A 24,619-nucleotide genomic window follows, 5' to 3' on the forward strand; every position below is an offset into this window, starting at 1 on the left:
ACAACCTTTTTTAGTGGAAATGTCCATCAGTCACCACCACACCCAATAATTTCCCCTCAACCAACAATTTTCCTCACAACCCTTAAATTATCACGCGTCAAAATATTAACGCCAATCAATGTTCACACGTTAAAATATTGGGGTGGCAGTGGTTTCTTGCAATCTTCCACGCGTTGAAGTTGGCCATCACGCACAAAAAAATGCCCACCCCGGGTCCCCTTGGAATATAAATACAAAATTACATAAAAAGCAGTTTTATTTCAGAATACTAATACTGTTTAACCAAGGTGTGAAAAGAAAACTACTTATATTATGTTTGAATGTAAGCCCCCTTGAAATTAACAACTAAAATTAATTGAAAAATACAATCAATTATAACTTTCATCTTTGAAGACGCTATTATTATATACTTGTTCATATAAACCAAAAACGATCCACATTCATTCACTTAAAACAAGGTGAGTGCATGTAACTGGGGGTGTAACTTAAACTAATCAAGTTAAGTTCATTAAAATTATCACATCAGGTCGAGCTTAGATGGACGGATGTAAACAAATAGCATACCATTCCATTTAAACGTGGAAGAATGCTTCTATGCATAATTTGTAGGAGGGTGATTCACTTTTTATTAAAAATAACTAGATGATTCAACCCGGGCAATGCCGCGGGATTGTGAGAGGGATTCGATTGTTATCGGTTCGGTTTGTCAATAGGTGCATGTTAAAAGTAATAAATATGCACATTTGTCAAAATAACATGTTTATTTCTTTTACAAACCCACCACAGTTTTTACATCTACTCTACTAGTTTAATATATGAATTTGATATTGACTAAAAGGGAATTAAATATAGGGTAGATTTACCACAACCCTCCTCCTTCCTCCAAAAAAAAAATTTATTTATACATCGTCGCCGCGTATAGGCCTATATGCAGTAAGTATAGTTTTTGGGGATAGTTTGTGTTGTGTTTAAGTTTTTGTTATATTCACCGCATATAGTATAGGGGCTTTTTTAAGTTGAGTTTGGGAGCCATTGCTTCCGACGATCAGATGTTCATCAAACAACCAAAATTTCATTCCAAAGTATTTTATCAACGTTTATTAAAATTCTATCTTATAAAAACATAATCTTTTAATATTTACCGTTTTAACTATTCAAACTTACTTGTCACACTTATAACGCCAAAAACAACATTTATTAAAATTTTATTTATAAAAACTGAACCTTTCAATATTTGTTGTTTTAACTATTCTAGCTTATTCGTCACATATATAACGTTTTAACAACATTGATTAATATTTTATCATTTAGAAACATGTTTCAAGATTTACTGTTGTAACAACATTATTATGTTTTAAGTTTATAAAATCTTAATAATTACAATGTTACATATTACAACTACAAATAAACATAACATAACAGTTAAAATGTTAAACATTGTAAACAACCATCACATACATATAACAACCAAAACTTTACATATATAACATCTATCGGTGCATACTTAACAAAAGATACGATGTATTACATAACAAAAGATAAGATAAGATAAAACTGAATATCAAGTACAAAAATAATAATAAGCACCCCGTCTATGCCGGCAGATCTTGGTCTCCCTTTAGATCTTGATCTGCCGGCTATGGATACCGTTGAGCTGGTGGGAGCGGAGGGGGATTGAGACCCTCACGCACACGGCAATCATGCGACTTCTCAACCAACAATCCCAGAAGGTTTTCAAGCCGCTCGATCTGACGAGTCCATGAATGATCATCGACCTGTAACCGGTCAACCGCATCGTGCCCTCCGATATGCATCATTTGAAGCTTGGTGCAATGATGGAACTAAAATAATGCCATACCTCGTTAGTTTCATACGCTCAGTTTAGGGGTTTGCTAATCATGGTTTAATGGTATGTACGGAGGTTCACGCAGGGGCGGACCTATAGTCAACCTAAGGGGGCGGGCGCACCCCTTGAAAAAAAAATTAGTGTTAATCGTGTGTGAAAATCCCGAGCGCACCCCATAAAATCTTGTAATCACGCACCCCTTAACCATTCTAGAAGGTAGAGATCGAAAGAATGAGTTGTTAAGAAGAAGAGAGTAAAGCTAGAATGGATGAATATGTTATGAGGAGACTGGCTTTGGCTTGAGTGAGGGAAGCGGCACTGTATTATGCAGTTTAGAGAAAGTTAAAAAGTTCAGATAAGAGAAATAAAACCTAATTTAAATGATTTCTTGGGCCTGTATACTTGAGCCCATTATCATGCAATTGTTAATTTGAAAGATTGGTCAAAATCTCAAAAAATAAAAAAGAAGACTGAGTAATAAAATTAATAAAAGAAAAAAGAAACAATCTTTCAAATCTCAAAAATCGTCTATTTATTTAAACTATTATAAAATACTTTACATTTTTGTGTTATATTTTTTTATTTCTTGTTTCTCTTTATATACTTAATTAATGTTTATTTTTTAATAACTTTTTCAATATATATAGGGGAAGGTTCATTGGGGAACACTAAAAAAGTGGGGAACAACGGGGAACCGGCTCAAACGAACTCCGATTGGACTCATTCCAGCGGCGTTGGAACTGGCTCGTCGAACCCTAACTAAGATCTCTTATCCCTAAACCCTAAATCCTAACTCTTAAACTCTAAACCCTAAAGCTAAAAAATAAGGCTAAAACCTAAGCTAAACCGTAAAATCTAAACTATGAACCCTAAAAGCTAAACCCTCAAGGCTAATCCTAAAGCTAAACCCTAAACCTAAACCCTAAAGCTAAACTCTAAACCCTAAAGCTAAATCCTAAGGCTAAACCCTAAAGTTAAACCCTAAAAGCCAAACCCTAATATATTTAGGGTTTAGGGGTTATGATTTAGGGTTTAGGGTTAAGAGACCCTAGTTAGGGTTCGACGAGACGGTTCCAACGCCGCTGGAATGAGTCCAATCGGAGTTCGTTTGAGTTAGTTCCCCACTGTTTCCCACTTTTTTAGTGTTCCCCAATGAACCTCACACTAGTGTATTTGTGAACCGGGTGAATAAATCCTGGCATTTTCATAAATATGTGTGTGTGTCACCAAAGACATTTTGAAAAAAAATAGTATTCGTTAAAATACATCGAAATACCCATTATGAACTTATGGAGCGATTTATATGTTAGTAAAATTGAAAATTTCGGTGCGATGAACTTATAAAAACCCGTAGGGCGATATTTTAAATATGTTTGTAACGACGTTTAACGTGTTTTGATGATTATATAAATATTAGCTTGATGTTCTTTTGTTTTACATGACCCGACTCGATATGAACCAATTTTTTATATATATACCTAAGGGCCTAAAATCTTTAAAAAATATTCCGCACCCTTATGAAAAAATTCATGGGTCCGCCACTGGGTTCACCACGTATCCCCTACCATCTAAATAGCCTTGTTGCATGTAAAAAGATTGACACCCGTATTTGTAATTGGGATATATATTCTTGTTGTGCCGGATAAGATGCATGGTTCATCAAAAGTGGAGGCTCATTCAAATCTAGCAATAATATGTTTTGCTGAGAATGAACGTCAGACACAACCTTCTCATCATCGTCAGAATATTGAACACCAAAATCCTCCTGAAACAATGTTATGATAAGTATTTGATAATCAAAACAACAAATAAGTTATTAGATGTTATACTAGATCGGTCTCATGCACCCATGACTCCTTGGGAGATTGCTCAAAGAAATAGTTGAGGTCCTAGTACGACATCACTAATGATGAACGGTTTGAGAATGTAGGAGATTGAAATCGACAAATGGTTGAAGATGAATCTTTTGCAGGCCTCTATTTGTAATTTACAATTTGAAAGCTATACGTGCGTATAGACCTGTACGCTTGGTATAGCTTTTACTTTTGATTCACGTCGCAGTCAAATCAGTCTCTTATACGTCATGTATAGGCCTATACATGGCGTATACATTGACATGTATAGGTTTATATGTGTTATACGTGTTAGTGTATACGTCATGTATAGAACTATATGTGGCGTATATATGACTGATTTGAAAGTTGTACCATGTTTTCTCATGTGGGTCCAATATAAATCTACACGACATGTAAATGTTTGTATGTGTGGTATAAAAGGATGTCTAGATAGGCATGAGGGTGAATGCGTAGACCCTAAATATATGTCCATGTTAAAAAAAAAAAAAAGATCAAGAAGGAGATTAAAGGTATTTGTAAAGAATCCACCACTTGTGGCCTAATGGTAGCGAGGATTGGGTTCTCCATTGGAGACCCAAGTTCAATTCCTACTTGTGTCATTTTGGTGGATTAGGCAATGATAGATAGAGTCTAGTCTCCTTGCAGAGGTGTCAGGTTCTATCCTCTATCCTAAACGGCCGAGTGTTACTCCAGAGAGTGTTCAACTCTAGTATCCCAATCCACTTTCCAGTCAACTCTTTACTTTAGTCACCATACCTCGTAATTGAACAGGTGTCTAAGATGTCGAAGCTAAACCAAGCTATTGACTGCAAACGAGTTAATAATATTGGCCATATTATGAATTTCTTGATTGCTCTTATCAAATCAAGGGTTAAGTTGGGACACGATGTTGCACAAATTTAACCCCAACACTTTGAATGCTTTATCTGTTCTAAAATGCAACGTTTGACTTGGCACATTGCTTGCTATAAGTTGTTGACTAGTGATGAAATACGTAAAATACACCTTAATAATACTATTACTATGAAAACTTGAAGCTAAGTCAATGTCATGACCAATATCGTGTTTTGATTGGTAATGAAATTATTTGACATTTAAGGTCAACTGGTTCAGGAGGATGCGTGCTTTCTTCAATACTTAAGGATAGTTTACAACTGCATTATTTGGTGTAACATTGGTGCAAAATAGATATCAAATGTTGAATTATAGTGGAAATTCATGACTTAAAAGTCAAAGTTACAGTTGGTTTTCAAACTGGCAGGTAGCGGTGATTGCACCAATGTTCGAAGACCATTTTGGAGTTCCAATGAGCGGGACAGTCATAAATCCAACAAAAGGTATGGTGATCGTCCTCCCTTGGAGGATGGTCCGCCACGTAAGCGCCACGTAGGATGGACATGAGGATGAGGCAAAGAGGATGGAGGTATGGAAATGGGGATGATCCTAAATATATATTATATATTGTATGTATATATATGTTTTTGAGGTAGTTTTGTCCTCATATGGACCGCCCCCATCGGCAAGAAGAAGACGTTCACGACGCGACGGAGGAGGGCGAGCAGGATGGTGGAACGGCGCCGGAGCTGGACGGTCACCATACCGTCCAGCCTTACCACAAGTACGTTGGTGAAAACAAAAGCAACTGCACATTTGAAGTGTTCACAAAGTCATCATTTTATGTTGGAAGAAGAATTCTAATCAAGAAATTCAGAAATTTTAGAAGTAAAATGTAAAAGTCAATATTAGAATAGAAAAGTCAAACTGTAGATAATAAAGTCAAATGGTGTGTCAGTTTGTTTAAGAGTGTTAGGAGTGGTTAAACACTTGAGAGTGACAAACTAAAAAATCAACCAATCAGAGTGCGTCACGTCAATCAGTGAAAAGTGTTTAAACTTTGCTGAAAAGTGTTGGCAATGGTTTAGACATTTGGTAAAGTGGTAAACTTTTTAAATAAAAAAAAGGAAAAATGTGTGTTTGGTTGAGATGACATGGACCCCACCACACACCCCCCTCTCTCTCCCCTTCACTCCCTTCGCCGAATCGGTTATGCTTCACCGAATCAAACCCCATTTCGTCAAACACTCATGCGGCAAAAGGCTTGGCATTGGTTGTCGATTGATCAAAGATCGGTGCCGTGTGGGTTTGCCGCCCCCACTCCGGACACCCTAAGGTTGTGTCGGTTAGCAAAGGTAAGTATCCACTAATGTCATCATTAATATGTGTGGGAATATAATATTCCGTATGTGTATTTGTTTTTCTCCCACCCCTGTTCTTCGAAGAGTCCCTACACATACTCATGTGCATACTCAAATTCACAATTGTTCATCCATGTTCGTAACGTGCATCAATCCCGGATCCGACATTTTAGCCTTGATTTGTGCACTTTGTTTCTTCAGGGTGTAAGTTAAAAGAAAACACAAACTCTAAAAATGTTATAGCCTCTAGAATGTTAAATGCTATCGTGTATCCATTTATGCTGAAGTCAGGGGAGTAGGTACATAGAGACGTACGGGTTTGGTTGAAGCCGTATCAAAAATAGATTTAGTGTTATATATATTTGTATTTTGACATTGCACCCGTAGAAATATCGACATCAAACCCGTAAAAAAAGCCGAAATTTATTGATAGATAATCGATTGTTCGCCCCTTTAAAATTTCCAAACCCGTAGGAAAAAAAAATCGTGACCTCATTAATGCATAACTAAATACATGGGATACTTTAATTACCTTTTCATTTGCATAGCATCATAAAATGCATCTTTTGTTACTCCAACGCATGTGTAACTTGATTGTACGGAGCCCACAAGGTGGTTTTTCCCACATTATTTCCTAGTGGAGATGGATATGCTCGGGTGGTTCCGCTGGCGGCACGATGTTAGTGATCCAACTTTGCCATTCAAAAAAACAAACTTGATTGTATGTAGATTATTACCTGATTCTTAAAGATTCGGTTTCCAATTGTGTGTACCAATCGTCTCCATGTTAAATGCAGTTTACTCTACTATAAATGTGGCTTGGGCTCAAAATAAAACCAAGTCCAATTTCCTTTTGTGGGTAAAGACTATAGGTAATAGAGTCTCAAAGCTGGGTCCCCCAATGACAACTTTCTTGTCTACTCACTTTTGATACTAGTACACCTTTGCATGGTTTCTAAAAGAGTCTATGGGCAGCCCAAAAAAAGTGTGATCGTCTGGAATCTAACTAATAAAATGTAATGCACCACTGCAAAGCTCATGTGTAATTTTTTATATCTAATTATTTTATGACTATAATCATGCACACCACCTATTTAATGAAATGCCCATTTGGATTTACTGTATATAGCTCTTTAATTTTTGTTTTTTTTTTATTTTTTTATTGGATGGACTTAAGTCAATTCTAAGTTTAGAAGTAGGTTGTTGGACTTTAAAAACTCAAACAGGTTTCATAGCCTGTTATCATATTAACTTTTAGTGAATCTTTTGTTATCAAGTACACTGTTAGCTAGTCTTTGATTTTGTGTCCTGAACTCCTAATGAAGTCTATATTGGTAACTTTGTGGCACGTATGTGGTTTCATAAGAATGATGATTTGTCCGCTATTGTTACCACTAAACATGTATGCCCTTTAACTTGCTACAAAGATAATACCTTTTGAGATTATTGGACTAAGAATCGTCGTTTTTTATCTGTTGAGTTTCATCTTTGTTTCACTTGTTGAAACCTTCTGTTGATATTATGTATTTGTCGTCCATCACATCCATCATCTAAGTCTAGAATTAGTTCGTATTGTTCTTGTCTGGGTTACTCATATTATTGTTTGATTGATTCTTGGTTTGTACGTACATCTGGTTTGTGATTAATAAAAGCCTAGATTCTCTGTTCTTGACATTATCCTTTCTTGTCGCAACAGAAAAATAAACACAATCACTATGTTATTAATTTTCGGGATATTCATAAAAATCTGTTTATTTATTTCAACCTACTACACGCTCATACATACATATATATACATATATATACATACATACATACATACATACATACATATATATAGATATATATATATATATATATAGAGGATAGGAGTTGGCCAGAAAGTTCAAATTTCCTAAAAAGTGTAAAAAGTCATAAAACACCATAATATCAACCGTAAAACACACCAAAAACCCACAAATAATATGATGAAGATTAATAAAACATCATGTATGTGGGTTTTGTGTTGTGTTTTAGATGTTAAGGCTCTGATTGTGGAATGACAAATATTATTGTGTTTTATGTTGTTTAGCATTGTGCGTTTTATATTCATAGTTCTACGATGGTGTGTTTGAAGTTTTTATGGACTATTAGAGTTTGAATATGGTGTTTTAGTAATATTCATTCTATTATTTGTGAGTTTTATGCCTGAAATTATTGTGTTTTATGACTTTTTACACTTTTTAGGAAAAACACACTTTCCGTAGGATCCCCACTATATATATATATATATATATATATATATAGGGGAGGGTTATCTTGAGAACGCTAAATATTGCGAGAACCGTGAGAACGAATGAAAAAACCAATCAAAACCAATTTTTTAATACAAAACTCATTGTAATTAAGATACAACATCAAAAAAAGAATTTACAACATCAAATAATTCATTTCTCCTTTCAAAATCACTCTTTTTAGATTTTTTACACATGTGTAAATATAAAAGATTTACACATGTGTAAATGGCAAACTTACACATGTGTAAATTTTCTTTATTTACGAATTCACGTAAATTTAAACGTGTAAATTAAATTTTTAACATTGTATTCGAGTAATAATGATAAGTGTAGAAAAAAATTTTGAATTTGAATTGTTTTTGACCAAGTTCTTGCGGTTTTTTCATTTGTTCTCACGGTTCTCACAATATTTAGCGTTCTCATTTAAACCTTCCCCTATATATATATATATATATATATATATATATATAGGGTAAGGTTATTGTAAAAAATATAGTTTTTGTGAGAAAGATAGGAAAGAATAGAAACCATTAGATCATTGATCTAATGGTTAAGATTAGAGTGGCAATATTGTAATTAAAATAGTGTTTTTTAAATACTGATTTGATTTGATAGGGGTATAATAGGGCTTTCATATACTTTCAAATCAATAACCGTATCTATTATACCTGATTTCTCTCTCATTTACGTTTTTTACGCTCGAAGAAACAGGGCGATTCTTCCCACCAAAGATTATAAGATTAAGCAGATTCAATGAGCCCTAAAATCGAAATCGTATACAATCGAAAGAAGCGAAGGCCGTCGTCTGATACTATGGAACGAAGGACGAAGAAGAAGATGGATCATTCAACGGTAGAAGACACTACAAATCGGGGGCTTATAAAACCAAAAATTAAGAAATCAACCTCTAATTTTAAAAAAGGTTCGACTGTATTGTTTAATACTTTTGAAGATTAATGGTGTTTTTTATAATGTAAGGTAGTTTATGTTAAACAAGACCAAAATATATACTGAGACATTGTCGAATGGTGTTGAAACTAGGGTTTCATTGAATAAGGGTGTATTTCCATGGTGTTATGTAGTTCATCAGTTAAGGTTTTTAGTTTGGGTTTGTTTTGGAATTCGTTAATGGTGTTTTTTATCATGGTGTTAAACCTAGTGTTCATTTTAATAATGGTGTTATAACACAATAATAGTGTTATAACACTAAGTTGGGTGTTTTTTTTCAAAGGGTGTTTTTTTATTTGGTGTTATATAGGTTTAGGGTGTTTAGGTTGCTTAGTTTTTGGTATTTGGTAAGGGTGTTTGTCTTAAATGGTGTTATAAATCTTAAATGGTGTTATAAACCTGTTGTGTAGTTATATTTCGTGCTGTATGGAGTTTTTATCAGGTGTTTTTGAATGGTGTTATAAATAGGTATGTTGTTATTTATACTGCAACTTCATATGGTGTGTTATTTATCTTGTAGATTTTTATGAAGGGTGTTATTTTATAGAGTGTCATTGTTTTGAATGGTGTTATAAATAGGTATGGTGTTATTTATACTGCAACTTCAAATGGGGTGTTATTTATCTGTTAGAATTATATGAAGGGTGTTATTTAATAAAGCGTCATTGCAACTATGGTGTTATGTAGGGTGCTATGAATCTAGTATGTGTTATTTTACATGTTGATTTAGCTTTAGAGTATTATTTCTCTACGATTAGATATGAAGGGTGTTATTTATCATGCTGATCTATAAGAAGAGTGTTATTATGGTCAGGTCAAGCCATTGGTGATGCAATATTTTAAATATTGTTTTTTAATTATTTCTACAGTCAGGTCAAGCCATCAGCTTAGGGGCAAAATGTACAAATCACGTTTCAAAAACACAATTGACAGACCATTGGTATGTAGTGACTCAGAAACGTCAAATAAGGACGACAAAGGTAATCGAAATGTAGTTTAAATTATAGAGAAATCAAAAACAATAAAGTATGATTACCCAGTATCCATATGTGTTTATGTTAGTTGTTGAGTGATGTTTTTGTCAATGTTCGCTTTGAATAAAACAGATGTTGGTGATGGGACGAATGATGTGGGTAATGCGAAAACAAGAGAAGAGGTTCCGCCGTCGATAAAAAAACACACAATGTACGTTTTGAAAAAAATGATGTTTTAATTGTAAGTTGTTTGCTTATAATAAAGGATTAAAAAGTTGATTTTTTGTTTGCAGCCCAGGATGTTAATGATAGTCAACTTGTCGTACACCCATCCATCAATATAACATCTGAAAAAGGTATTATGTTGAAGTGTTAATATTTTGAAGTAGTTGTTTACTAAAACAAATATTAAAAATTGTTGTAGATCTGCTGCGAGACCCGGATGACGATTTGTCGACACCCCACCACCGGGTAAACGACGGAAATCGGCTGCCAAAAGAGGAACGTCTCGTGGAATGCATCAACAAGTGATACAGCCATATAAGCCATTCACGGGTGCACGGATCAGGCCAAAAGTAGGTATCGACAATCTGATAACACTAGCATCCGGCCTAAATGAGGAACAACGTCAGAAAGTGGGCGAAATTGGGTTTGGTTCGATTTTTCATTATAAGGTGACAGGTGTGCCTACTACTTTGGCAAACTGGTTGGTTACAAATTACGACCCAGACAATGGTATTTTAAACGTGGACGGCGGGCGCACTGTAAACATATCGTCGGAGCTTGTTAGGAGTGTTTCCGGACTGCCTATGGGTCCAACGGATCTTGCTGAAAAAAAGAAAGCGAGCAAAAGGAAGGATGTTGTTGTCCAAGCGTTCAGAGATCAGTTTAAGCATATGGATATCACCCGCTTGTCACCGGTTCAGCTGATGAATTACATATTGGATTGGCAATCTGATAACGGAAGACTGTTTGTACTGAACTTCTTGGTTCTTTACTTCTCACTCCTAGGAGAAACCACGACGAACAACTCCGTCAATGTGCGATTCATTTCAAATATTCAGTCGGATGTGGATATAAAAAGCTTCAATTGGTGTGCGTACATGATCTCATGTCTCAAAAGAACGAAAACAGCGTGGCATGGTGGCGATGATGCTTTTAGAGGGCCTATGTTATTACTTGCGGTAAGTAATTAACTTTTAGTATTAAAAAATTATTGTGAAACATCGTTAGTTAATAACACTTTATATTTCTAAATAATACCACATTTTACTTAATAACACTTTATATGTATAAAAAACACCACAGTTTACTTAATAACACTTTATATTTCTAAATAACACCACATATGGTTAAATAACACCATGAAACTTTATAACACTATATACCTGCATAACACCCTATTTTACTTAATAACACTATATAACTGAATAACATCAATATTGTTATCTGGTTCACAATTATTTTGAAACTTAGTCTGGGAATAAAACTTATTGCAAAATATTGTCGCAGATTGCTTATGGAATTGTGTTAAAGAAGATACCTTCATCACACAGTTCAAATATAATTGAACTTGTAGATGATGATCTTCTGGACAATCTCGAATGTGATATGGAAAGGATGCATACTGAACAAAATAAGAAGACAAAGAAAAGGGAAGATAAAAAACACAAACGAGCAGAAGGGGTTGAGGGTGATAGAAAAAAAGTCAAGAAGCAAAAACAAGGCCATAAAAAGGGAATGGACAATGTGCTGATCGAAGATGATGATGCGCACTTGGGTATATACAGACACTATGCTGATTACCTACTGTCACAAACTGACACCCAAACATGTGCATTATTTGTAGGTCCGGATGGCGAAGTCCGCACTCCGATGGTCTCTCAATATGGTGACACTCCATCAGCATCAGGAACATCAGTTCATGACGATTTTGAGCTGGTAAACATCTTAAAATTTGTACTAGACTTGAAAGTATATGTTATTTCTAATGATAACACTTTAAACCGGGGTTTTGTACAGGTTCGAGCCAATTTGTTGGATAACTTGTTTAGAGAATTTGAGATATGCGTTCACAAGATCAATAACACCATAACAGAATCGTGTCTGATGTTCCCGGATAGTGATCTGCTGAAACAGAAAGGATTGGTGTGGAAGGAGTTAATGAAATTGCTGCTTGTCGTTGACGATGAGGAAAAAAAGGATGGAGATGAAGTGGAAAAGGGAGATCAAAACGTTGAGGCAGAAAAGGATGACGTGGCTGAGGTAGTTGAACCAGTTGAACCAGTTGATCCGCAAAAAGGTAGTGTATCATTAGACGGATATAACACTCCTATGAACGAGAAAAAAAAAGATCATATAACACCACACACTTCTCCCTTTTCACCAATGACGGCTTCGTTTGTCGCAGAACTGGACAAAGTTGTTGAAAGGGTTCAAAGTGAAATAACACCAGAGACAAAGTTCAACGTTTCAGGAATTGAAATGGTGAACTTTTCAACAAGACTGGCCGATGCAGCAACGGATGAAAAACGTAAAGAAGTAACGGAGCCTGTTCAGCGTCAAAGATCGCCGAGGCTGAAACGAACAATCAAGCTTCCGGCGGCACTGCGGTCACCGTACGTGCATCGACCTGTTATGTTGAGAACCGTTCGTGAGAATGCTGAAGAAACACTTGCTCGATGTATATTTTCTGCAGTAGGAAACGTATGGTAAGTATCCAAATTGGACTTTAAAAAACGTATTTATGTGGTGTATTATACGTTATAAGTTTTGAACATATATTGAATTATACATTCGTGTCGACGGTGTTTCGGTTTGTAGGGATATTTTGTTCAGCGACAACGGTAACGTGTCGGTTATGAGGGGGCCTTTTGAATCGATGATGCCTGGTGTAACTGTGCACGTGAATGTCATCAGTGCCTGGGCCGCGTTGTTGAACCATGAAGAAAAAAAGAGGAGGATGGGGACAGCCCCAAGGTTATTCTGCAACGCAGGAATGCTGGTAAGTTTAATTTCTGCAGATTATTAAGTGAACACAGACTGCATCATGTGATCATAGTTAAATAGCACCATGTATTAACTTAACACCATGTTTATGTAAATAACACAGATTGTTTGTTTGTTTACCTGAAAAACACCACAGCTGGAAAAGGATTTAAATAACAGAATTATGTGATTGTGAATTCTTAACTTAACACCATAATTTCATTTTTTGTTTACCTGAAAAACACCACAGCTGGAAAAAGATTTCGCGTTATCTGAAGATGGACGATTAGCAGAATTTACAAACAACATGAATGTAGTGCTTGATTCAACAGGGCCAAAAGTAGTTAAAGGCAACTTTGAGATGGTGTTTATACCCATGTTGACCGGGCAGCATTACTATCTGCTGTTTTTCAACTTGAGAACAAGAGATGTCTTTATTATTGACAACATAGAAGGTGCTGCAGGCTTAGAGAGATACCAAGGAAATGTGGAGAAGATGGTATGTTTGTGAATGTTTATTCTTATACAGCTACCGTAACAAAAAAAATAATTTGTTAACATCGATAATTTGTAACTGCAGATAAGTACATTTTGTCGGTATCTAAGATCGATGCATCCAAAAATCGCTGCACAGCTAAGGAATACACAACCAGTTCGACTAGAGTTGCCATGGCAAACACTTTACAATGGCATCGACTGTGGTATTTTCCTTATGCGGCATATGGAAACTTACAATGGTAATCGCGTTTATATTTCTGTTTATTAAAAAAATAATTAAAATAAATGTACACGAAATATGAACAATTCTGATGGTTTGGTATTGAATAGGAACACACGTTGGACATTGGATGTGTGGTTTATCGAATGAGAGGGACGTTACGAACTTGGTTTTGCCTGATCAAGCACGCGAAATCGAGGATCTGCGTAAGAAGTACCTCTCAAAAATGCTCCTAAGCGACGTGAACACGGAACGGGGAGTTGTGGAACAAGAAGTACAAGAATATGCACTTTTGGACGAGGATGATAGGTTGAGAATGGAAGAGAATGCGTTTGATCGGATTGCTGAAAGGTTGGGAGCTGAAGTGTAAGTGGACAGCAGAACAAGTTAATCTTTTTGTTGAAAGACAAACATTTTGGGAAATATAGATTATATGATGTGTTAGCGTTTTGACAAAGTTGTGATTATGGTGTAGTTTTACTATGATAAGTATGATTACAATCGTTAGCTGTTTGTGTGTTACACACCTTTTTATTCTGGTGTTTTAATGAATTAATATTGCGATTTCAGGCACAAAAAAGAATGCGTATTGGCCAGTTAGTTTTTTACAAAGTAAATGATGATCATGCTAAATATGTAAAAAAAATATACCAACTCCTTTGCAACCTGCACAATTAAGACACTATAGTCAAGTAAATAACACAATAACGCTACACATACATAAGTAAGCAACCTGAACATATGAACACCAATAATAACACCCTGAACAACTAAAAACACCATAGTTCTACAAAATTAAAAAAAAAATAATTTCTATACAGACAAATAACACTACTCAACTTGAATTAACAAATAACACCATTAACAACAAAATAACTCCATGAAAAACACATAAAACCACCGGTTTAGAATAAATATCTGGGTGAGGACAAATAACACATAGAACGCGTATTGGCCAGATAGTTTTTTTACAAAGTAAATGATGATCATGCAAAATATGTAAGAAAATATACCAACTCTTTTGCAACCTGCACAATTAAGACACTATAGTCAAGTAAATAACACAATAACGCTACACATACATAAATAACCAACCTGCACAATAATAACACCCTGAACAACTAAAAACACCACAGTTCTACAAATTAAAAAAAATAATTTCTATACAGACAAATAACACTACTCAACTTGAATTAACAAATAACACCATTAACAACAAAATAACTCCATAAAAAACACATAAACCACCAGTTTAGAATAAATATCCGAGTGAGGACAAATAACACTATTCAAAATTGCAACATACATAATAAAACACACTGAACAAAAAATAACAGAACTGGTTAACAATAAACAAACGTATTTAACAGAAACAATATATAAACCATTGTCACTGGTAATATTAAAATTCGAACATAAGCAAACAAAATAAATCCATGAGTGTATGCGAATCCGGAAAACGATAAAAAACCTATCAATGTACGAAACAATAAGGAAGTACGTTAAAAATAACGAAATTTTTTGACATTTCTAAATAACTTACTACTCCTCTTCCCCATCCTCCTCGTCTAATGCATCCTCATCTTGTTCATCCATATCTTCTTCAACTTCCTCCCATTCATCTTCCTCCTCGTCGACTTCATCAGCTTCTTCACCGTCATCCTCGGCCATAGCTTGTTCTTTAGTCCGGGTAGGGTTTTTGCAAGAACGTCTGTTATGACCGTATCTAAAACAGTTTTGACGTTGACGGCTCTTTTTACCCAACTGACTTACTGCAAATTTCACGTTTGGACTTCATCCGTTTAGGCTTACCCATACCTTTGAATCTTGTTCCAATGGGAACACGAACGGCTCTTAGGTGGAGCATTGACGACAGACTCATCAGCAGTTTTGAAATAATTAACAACATGATCCCTGAACGAGCATAGCGCATCAAAGTTGGTGACAAGCTGATTAATAACCGACTCTGTAGAATATGTGATCTCACGTACAACACGGTTAACTTCATTATAACGATTCTCAGTCTCATTGATACCTAGAATAGCACCAGGGGCACTATTTGGAACAGCCTCCCGAGTCCAACGTCGTAATATATAGCGTTGTGGAAACTCCCTAATGTCAAGCATCCTTAGCACACAAAAGATGTGTGAGCACAACAACCCAAACTGTTCAAATCTTTTGCATGTACAATATATAGTCATGTCGGCCTCCCGCATCATAACCTATAAAACACCATTCGAAATTATAAAGTTGTCTTAAATAACACTATAAAACACCATATGCAACTGGAAATCACCAAGATCTATACAATTTTCAATAATAACACTACAAAACATCATGTGTATACCTCGAAGAAAGTAGTGCATGGTTGTTCCCAGTCCTTCACAAAAAAGTTAACGAAGTCACCAATGTCTTCCCACTTTCCGATAGCACATCTGTGTATACTGTTTTGTATCTCCAACTGCTGGTCAAAAAATATAGTGCGTGTGTATATCCTGGACGCTTGATCCTCCAAAACAAAGTCTTCAGCCCATATTTCAGCGTTTGTATTTCTGGTGTCATGGTCATTCTTCCTGTGCTCATGTCTCTGAGCTTCAATAGCAGAATCAAAATGCCCGAGAAATTCGACAAGTGTGCAACCCGGGTTACAGAACTGTCCAAAGAAATGGTTCTCGCTCTCGGAACGAGAAGAGGTACGCATAAGCCCGGACATGACCTCCTCACGATAATAAGCTGGTATCCAAGTATCCCTGATTTGGTAAAGTGACTGTAGCCACTCATGATCAACCAAGTTAAAATCGTTCATTATGGTAGCCCACTCACTTTCAAACTTAACTGGTATAATTGAATCGGTCCACACAATGGCACACAGGCTCTTTTTGAAATCTGTATTATTGCAGATTGAAGCACCAACCTAAAACACCATTGAATAAACATATAACACCATAATCACCAAAAAGTATTTAAAAAGTAGTAAGAAAGGTTAAAAGGACGAACAACTAAACACCTTAGCAGAAAGCTTGTCCATGATGTGCCACATGCATAGCCTATGTCTACTCTCGGGCCATGTATCTTCGATAGCCTTCTTCATGGCTGGGTCTTGGTCGGTGACAATCACCGGAGGGGCATGGCCAAATGCTTGACGAAACACATTTAGCAACCAACTGTAAGTTTTAGCAGTTTCGTTTCCTATTATAGCGGCACCAAGAGTAACATTGCGATTGTGATTGTCGATGCCGGTAAATGGAACAAACATCATGTTGTACCTAAAAAACAAATACGGAATAAAAACACCATAAAAATGAATTACACATACTAAAGAAAAAAAATAAGCTGTAAAACCCAAAATAAATATAATAATTACGAAACTTACTTGTTACGACGATATGTGGCATCAAATGAAACAACATCACCAAACACAGAAAAATTCATTTTGGCATCTTCATCTGCCCAAAACAAACCCCTTAAAACTCCATTCTCGTCTGTTATATACTCCATTGAAAAGTTAGGCATGTACTCTTTCTTCCTCAAAAGCCGTTTAATCATCAGATCAGCATCAAACTCCGATATATACCTGTTCAGGTCTCGCTTGAAATTTTTAAAATCGTTTTTGGTTGCCCCAACCTTGTCAAACCCACCATACAATGTCCTCATGATATTAAACGCTTTCACAGGGCCAATGTTCAAGGCACTCAATGCGTTATTGGCTTGCTCTTGCATATAGTTCATACCTCGGTTAGAGGGGAGTAGATGTCTATCTTCCTCAGCAACAAAAAAATGATTATGTGCCTCATTGAAAGAAGATACCTCGTGTAGATTCGAAGGCATTAACTTTATACACATACGTGCTTTGCACCCAGTCCTTATAGAAGGAACACATCGAACAGATTTCCTCTTTGACCCATTATTTGAGGTGTCAATCTTTTTAGATGTATCGATCGCATTAAAAGGTTTAATCCCCTCCTTTGAGTAAACAAACCATTTAGATTTTATAACACCATTATGTGTGTATTGAGTAGACTTCCTGGCAGTGAAGCCTGAAGCCATTGCATACTTCTGATAAAAGAGGAATGCGTTGTTCACTGTGTCAAAGGTCATCTTATCCCTCGGCTTAAGCGATTCATCTACCTCTGGTAAATAAGTCTTCTTACCGGAATTTGGTGACAGGTGTAGTTTCCCAACCGGCTGATAGGTTTGAAGTCCTGCGAAAATAATTCTACAGTAAAAAAACAATACAACATAATACGTATGAAATAACACCACATAAACACTGTTATGAAAAAAACCCTCTACTAATACGAAAAAACACCATGTACGTATAAAAAACACCCTAGCTTACATAAAAACACCATGACTCATCATCAACTAAATGTTTCTACAGTAAAAACACAACACAACATAATGTGTTTAAAATAACACCACAAACAACTGTTATAGCAAACCAGCATCTATTTATATGAAAACACACCATGTACTTATAAAACCCCTGTAAGGAACATCCAATGGAAAAAAACACCATGACTCATCATCAACCTAAATAAATAACACATACCAGCTTCAACTTCGATAACATACATAAAAACACCATGCACGTATAAAAAACACAACATACAGAGTTATAACTGGTGTTCATCAGAGTTCCAATAAAAAAAACAGATGATTGAAAAATTCACAATTACAATTAAACAGATGATTGTAATTGAATATTGATTACAATTACATAAATAAGCTGCGAATAAAAGATACATAAATACCTTGATCGTCGTTCTCCATGAAGAAAGAAATATGAATCAGATTAACGATTGAATGCGTAATTCAGTCTGTATGCGTGATCAACAATAAGAAATTGAAAGCGAATTTATAATGATTAAGAGATCGATATGATTTAAAGATTTAGATGATCTGATAAAATATTTAAAAATCGAATTCCCTTAAAAAACTCATAAAAATCGGTTACAAAAATCTGAACCTTAATTAGGTTTGTTTGTATAATTACTAATATAACCTTGATCTAATAAAATTAATATGGAATGATCTAATGGCTGAGATTCTTTCTCACCTTTCTCACAATTTATGCCTTTTTGACAGGATCCTTTACCTATATATATATAGGAGAATGCTATGCAAAAAACCCCATTTACTTAGAAAACTTAGGAAACCTTACTTGTGGCCTATATTAATCCACGTTGCCATAGTCCCTTGTTAATCCAGTCACCGGTCCATAGTTTCCCCAACAGGTTCATTGACAACGATGAAGAACGAAGTGAAGAACGAAAATCAGATCGATCAATCCCTGATGAAGAACGTGCTTTTGTGATGAAGATGTTAATATATGAAGTCAGATCCACGTGGTTACCCCTTCCAGATCTTGTTCCATTCCTTTTAGATCTTCTTTGTCCACATGTTTCATAATGTTGTTACAGATTTGGATATTTGTGAGTTTTTTACACTTTTTTTGTTTATATAAAATATGATTTGTATATGTTGTTTCAGATCTTGATATTTGTGAGTTTTTTACACTCTTTTAGTTTTATGCAACATATGTTTTCATATATGTTTGATTCTGGGTATTTCGTATGGATTTTTCTGATTTTGTGGAGTTTATATTAGTTGATAACTTGAGCATGTAGGTATGAACTTTTGAAAGATGATTATAATTTACGGTTCTACTATTTTACACTTAAATATTGGACCAATAAAATATTGAATTTAAAATTGATATAGGTATGGACTTTATAAGATGATATTCAACGTCTGGCTCCATTTTTTACACTTAAAATATCAAAAATTATTCATAAAACCTGGTTGTTAATAGGTTTTTGTGTAATGGCTGTTTTAGAGATGAAACATGATTTTTTTTTGTTAAAATGGTTCTTAAAAGGGGTAAATGTTTATGTAATTTACAGGTTTTTATTTTTGTGCTACAGCACAACACAAATAACACGTGTTATAGCAAACGTTGGTTTCGTCAAACGTGGATCAGATTCTCAAGGATCATGACCATGTTTATGTTACAGCACAACACAACTAACACGTGTTATAGTTTGAACTTCTCGGACATGCATGTGTTACATGTGACATGAAACCCATGTACAACATAACACGTGTTACGTGAGACATGAAAACACATTTTTATAATTTCCATGGCATACACACACCCACATGTTTACAAACCGTTTCAAGACCGACCCAAACAATAAAGCAAGGGTAGCCGCTGAAAAGCTAAGGCAGCAAAGGTAGCCGCTGAAAAGCTAAGGCAGACTGTCAAAGGAAGCTCCACCATTTTTCTTAGTGCTATGTATTTTCGTTTACTAGTAATATGTATTTTGAGACTCTTATTGTTTTGTCTAGTACATGATGTTAAAACGGTATGGACTTAACACATTATGGAAGCCTTAACACACGTTATAAAAGAGACTTAACATACGTTATATCAGGTATACTATGTTGTTATTAAGTTACTATTGGAGTTTATGCATCCATTCTAGAAGTTTTAACACATATTACTATTGGAGTTTATTATTGGACTTAACACATTCTGGAAGTCTTAACACACTATTGGAGTTTATGCATCCATTCTGGAAGTCTTAAAACATGTTATAATAGAGGCTTAACACACGTTATATCAGGTTTACTTTGCTGTTATTAAGTTACTATTAAGTTACACGTTACATACTAACTTGTACATTTATTACTTGTACAAGTTTTACGCTCAGTATCCACATTATCGGATATTTTAAACATCAACAAAAATAAAATAGATATTACTTGTTTTTTTAATTAACAAAAGGTTAATACATGTTATATATCATTCTAACAGGGGCTTAACACATGTTATACATGAACACATGTCAGGTTTACATCATGGTGTTCTGTTACAGCATGAACCACTAACACATGTTATAAATGAACGAAGACTTCTTTCCCAAAGGATGTGACTTATTCAATGTCCCCGCATTAACGTCGCCTACATCCATCCAGCTTGTCAATTGAATATCTTTTATGGATATGTTTCTGTAAATCAACACACGTTATATATCATTCTAACAGGTGCTTAACACATGTTACAGGTCTGTCTCTGTAAATCAAGCAACCCAACAAAAAAAAATATTGTTAAGATCAAAAGCCCTAAACAAGCAACCAAACCAACAAAAAAAAACCCGTTCAAAATCTCATCCTAAAGTTTTGGATTTATTTAAAATACATTAACATTAACCATTACTAGAACACACATTAACTTCTCCTACATCCATCCAGCTTCTCAATTGAATATCTTTATGGGTTTGTTTCTATAAATCAACACACGTTATATAACATTATAACAGGGGGGGCTTAACACGTGTTATGGGCCTGAGTCTGTGAATCAAGTAACCAAACAAAAAAAACACTTACTGTTCAGATCAAAAACCCAAACAAGCAACTCAAACCAACAAAAAAACAGCTATTGTTAAGATCAAAAGCCCCTAACAAGCAACTAAACCAACAAAAAAAAAAAACCCGTTCAAAATCTCATCCTAAAGTTTTTGATTTATTTAAAATACATTAACATTAACCATGGATACCCCATTAACCAATACTAAAACACTTTCAGCACACAAAAACATATTAACAACCATTTCAACAAAAAATCAAGTGTGAAATGATATTTCAAGAACACTTACCGGATCTATACCCGTCCGATGAACACGAAGAAGATCTTCAAACCTTCTTCTCACACACACACTCGTGCGTGTGTCTTTGTGATAAAGATTGTTGTTTCTCTATCTAAAACATCAACTTTCTCTCTCTAAAAACATTCATCTTGTCATCGCTCTTCTCACACACACACTCGTGCGTGTGTCTTTGTGATTTTTTCAGACCACATGACGCTGAAATTATCTTCAAATGAAGATCACCATTGAAGGATCACCATTGAAGACCATGAAGCTTTCTTCTTTTCAATGATGAAGAAAGAGGAGAGAGATAATAGTTAATTGAAAGATTTGACTAGAAGAAAGAGGAGAGAGATTATGACACAAGTGGGTTTTGTCATTTTCAATGCCAAAAGGTGTGTTTTGTTCTACCGAAAATGCCCTCACAGACTTTCAAATGTGCATTATACTATTTCTTTTAATTATAATTGTTACCTAAATGATGAGAGCCATTGATCAAGTTGGATGAAAGAGAATCAATGGATGAGGTTGGGTTTCCAAGGTTTTTTAAAAAAGATGGGGTTTCTTATAGAGCCCAACCCTATATATATATATATATATATATATATATATATATAGCACGAAACCCGGGCCTAACCCAAAACCCGAATAACAGACACTTGACTCGAGTAGTCCACTTGTAATTCAGTTACAAATATGGTTAAATTAGTTAAATTGAAAATAACCAATCCGAAACCCAAAAGAAATAATCAATAACACCTCTAGTGTGAACAAGGCCCATGCATGAAGACAGAAGAAATATATAACTCTAGTTAATGAAATTATTTTTTTAAGTATGCAGTAGGTGTGTATTATTTTTTATAGAATCGTGGGACATGATGTGAGTTTGTTAATGGAAATAGCATCCAGATTGCAGATTATGTATGATTATTTTATTAAGTCGTGAATCATGTTGTGAAGCGAAATAGCACCCATCTCTCAATTAATTTGATTTCTCACTGGATCTGTACGGCTTTTATCTTTAATTATAGCTTGGCTTGACTCAGTTCTCAATCCATGAGATCTTCTTATATTATTATTTTAGAGTAGGATTCGATTATTAAAATGACGAAGTCAACTTATTGTAGTTAAAGTGTTATCATCTCAGCTAGAAACATGATAATTGCACATGATTCGCATGTTACCATTTATAAATATTGTTAGCTAGCTCACCTTCGTTAAATATCGCTTAAATACATGTATGATAATACTTTGTTCTGACTAGAGTTAGATTAAAAAATGAACAAGTCAACTTAATTGTAGTTAAAGTATCATATCTCCGGCCAGCTCAAAACATGATAATTGCACGTTATCTGTTTTATAATTCCTAGTTAGGCTGTCATGTTCTCATCTTCAATATAAAAATACCTATGATTTGTATGACGTAAACGAATTAGGATCTGGTGACCAGTTAGCATCGCCACACAACTCATCTCCTTTGAGTCTCGTTCGATCATATTTTAATATATTTTGGCAATTAACTCTAAACACAATTACTATGTTATTAATTTTAGGGATATTCGTAAAAATTTGTTTATTTATTTCAACCTACTACACGTTCATACATATATATGTAGCACGAAACCCAAAACCCGAATAACCAACACCCGAGTACCCGATATGTAATTCGGTTACGAATATGGTTACATCAGTTAAATTGAAAATAACCAACACCAAACCCAAAAGAAATATTCGATTAACACCTGTATAATGTGAACAAGGCCCATCCATGATGAAAGCAGAAATATATACAACTCTAGTTAATGAAATTATTTTTTAAGTATTCAGTAGGTGTGTATTATTATTTTTATAGAGTCGTGCAACATATGTCAGTTTGTTAAGGGAAATAACATAGCCAGCTTGCAAATTCTCTATGAATATTTTAATAGTCGTTAAACATGTTGTTAAGGGAAATAGCACCCATCTCGCAATTAATTTGATTCTCGCTGGATATGTATAGCTTTAATCTTTAAATATAGCTTGGCGTCACTCAATTCGCAATCAATGTGATCTTTTTATATTTTATTTTAAAGTAGGATTCCATTATTATCTCAGCTAGAAACATGGTAATTGCACGTGATTCGCATGTTAGCATTTATAAATATTCCTAGCTAGCTAGCTAACCTTCGTTAAATATTGCTTAGGTACATATATGATAGAGTGAATTGCAAGTTTTGTCCTTTATCTTTAGACCATTTTGCAAGTTTTGTCCTTTATGTTTAAATTTGACGAGTTTTGTCCTTTATGTTTGAAAATCAAGCACGTTTTACCCTTTGAGGCAAAACGTGCTTGATTTTTAAGGACAAAACGTGCTTGATTTTTTAAACATAAAGGACAAAACGTGCTTGATTTTTAAACATAAAGGACAAAACGTGCTTGATTTTTAAGGCCCAAAGGGTAAAATGTGCTTGATTTTTAAACATAAGGGGCAAAACTCGTCAAATTTAAACATAAAGGACAAAACTTGCAAAATGACCTAAAGATAAAGGACAAAACTTGCAATTCACTCTATATGATAATACTTGTTCAGACTAGAGTTATATTAAAAAATGAACAAGTCAACTTAATTGTAGTTAAAGTATTATATCTCCGGCCAGCTCAAAACATGACAATTGCACGTTATGTGTTTTATAATTCCTAGTTAGGCTGTCATGTTCTCATCTTCAATATGAAAATACCTATGATTAGTTATGATGTAAACGAATTAGGATCCGGTGACTAGTTAGCATCGCCACAATGAACTTTGGTACTCATCTCCTTTGAGTCTCATTCCATCATATTTTGATATATTTTAATCAAACAATTCATTGGTTTGTATTGGGTCTGTAAGGGACCATCAGAAACAAATAATTTCTCTTTTTGTTCCCATTTAGCCCCCCATCTTCAGTTCTATATTATTTTTATGATTTTTAACCCTTCCTTCCAATATTGTGAACTATGTGGAGGATTTCTAGACACGTGTCATCTTAAGAATTGATTGATAGTTATCGGAGTGTCACAGTCCGATTTCCTTTCGTGGGTAAAGACTAAAGAGTCTATGGGCAGCCCAAAAACAAAGCGTGATCGTCTGGATTCTAAATAATGAAGTAAGACTTGGTTTATTCAAGTGTAATTTTTTATAAGTAAT

At 34.8% G+C, this 24,619-nt stretch overlaps 1 protein-coding gene across 1 annotated transcript; it reads right to left on the reverse strand.

Annotated features, from left to right (window-relative positions):
* Positions 1 to 15,343: 15,343 nt before the first annotated feature.
* LOC118489686 (protein FAR1-RELATED SEQUENCE 5-like) lies at positions 15,344 to 16,892 on the reverse strand. Its single transcript, XM_035987215.1, has 4 exons — positions 16,809 to 16,892; positions 16,149 to 16,715; positions 15,620 to 16,023; positions 15,344 to 15,527 (listed from the first exon to the last, which is right to left on the reverse strand). The coding sequence occupies exons 1-4, from the start codon at positions 16,890 to 16,892 to the stop codon at positions 15,344 to 15,346; spliced, it is 1,239 nt and encodes a 412-aa protein (XP_035843108.1).
* Positions 16,893 to 24,619: the final 7,727 nt, after the last annotated feature.

This window comes from Helianthus annuus, unplaced genomic scaffold (genome assembly GCF_002127325.2).
Source record: "Helianthus annuus cultivar XRQ/B unplaced genomic scaffold, HanXRQr2.0-SUNRISE HanXRQChr00c001, whole genome shotgun sequence".
Classification (NCBI taxonomy): Eukaryota; Viridiplantae; Streptophyta; class Magnoliopsida; order Asterales; family Asteraceae; genus Helianthus; species Helianthus annuus.

What these genes read in the sequence shown, in the direction of transcription:
- LOC118489686 (XM_035987215.1), bottom strand. Translation starts at nt 16,892, where the DNA reads ATGAAGAAGGCTATCGAAGATACATGGCCCGAGAGTAGACATAGGCTA. An exon ending in TGGACAAGCTTTCTGCTAAG is followed by an intron (nt 16,716 to 16,808) that starts GTGTTTAGTTGT and finishes ATGGTGTTTTAG; the next exon opens with GTTGGTGCTTCAATCTGCAA. An exon ending in CATGCACTACTTTCTTCGAG is followed by an intron (nt 16,024 to 16,148) that starts GTATACACATGA and finishes GGTGTTTTATAG; the next exon opens with GTTATGATGCGGGAGGCCGA.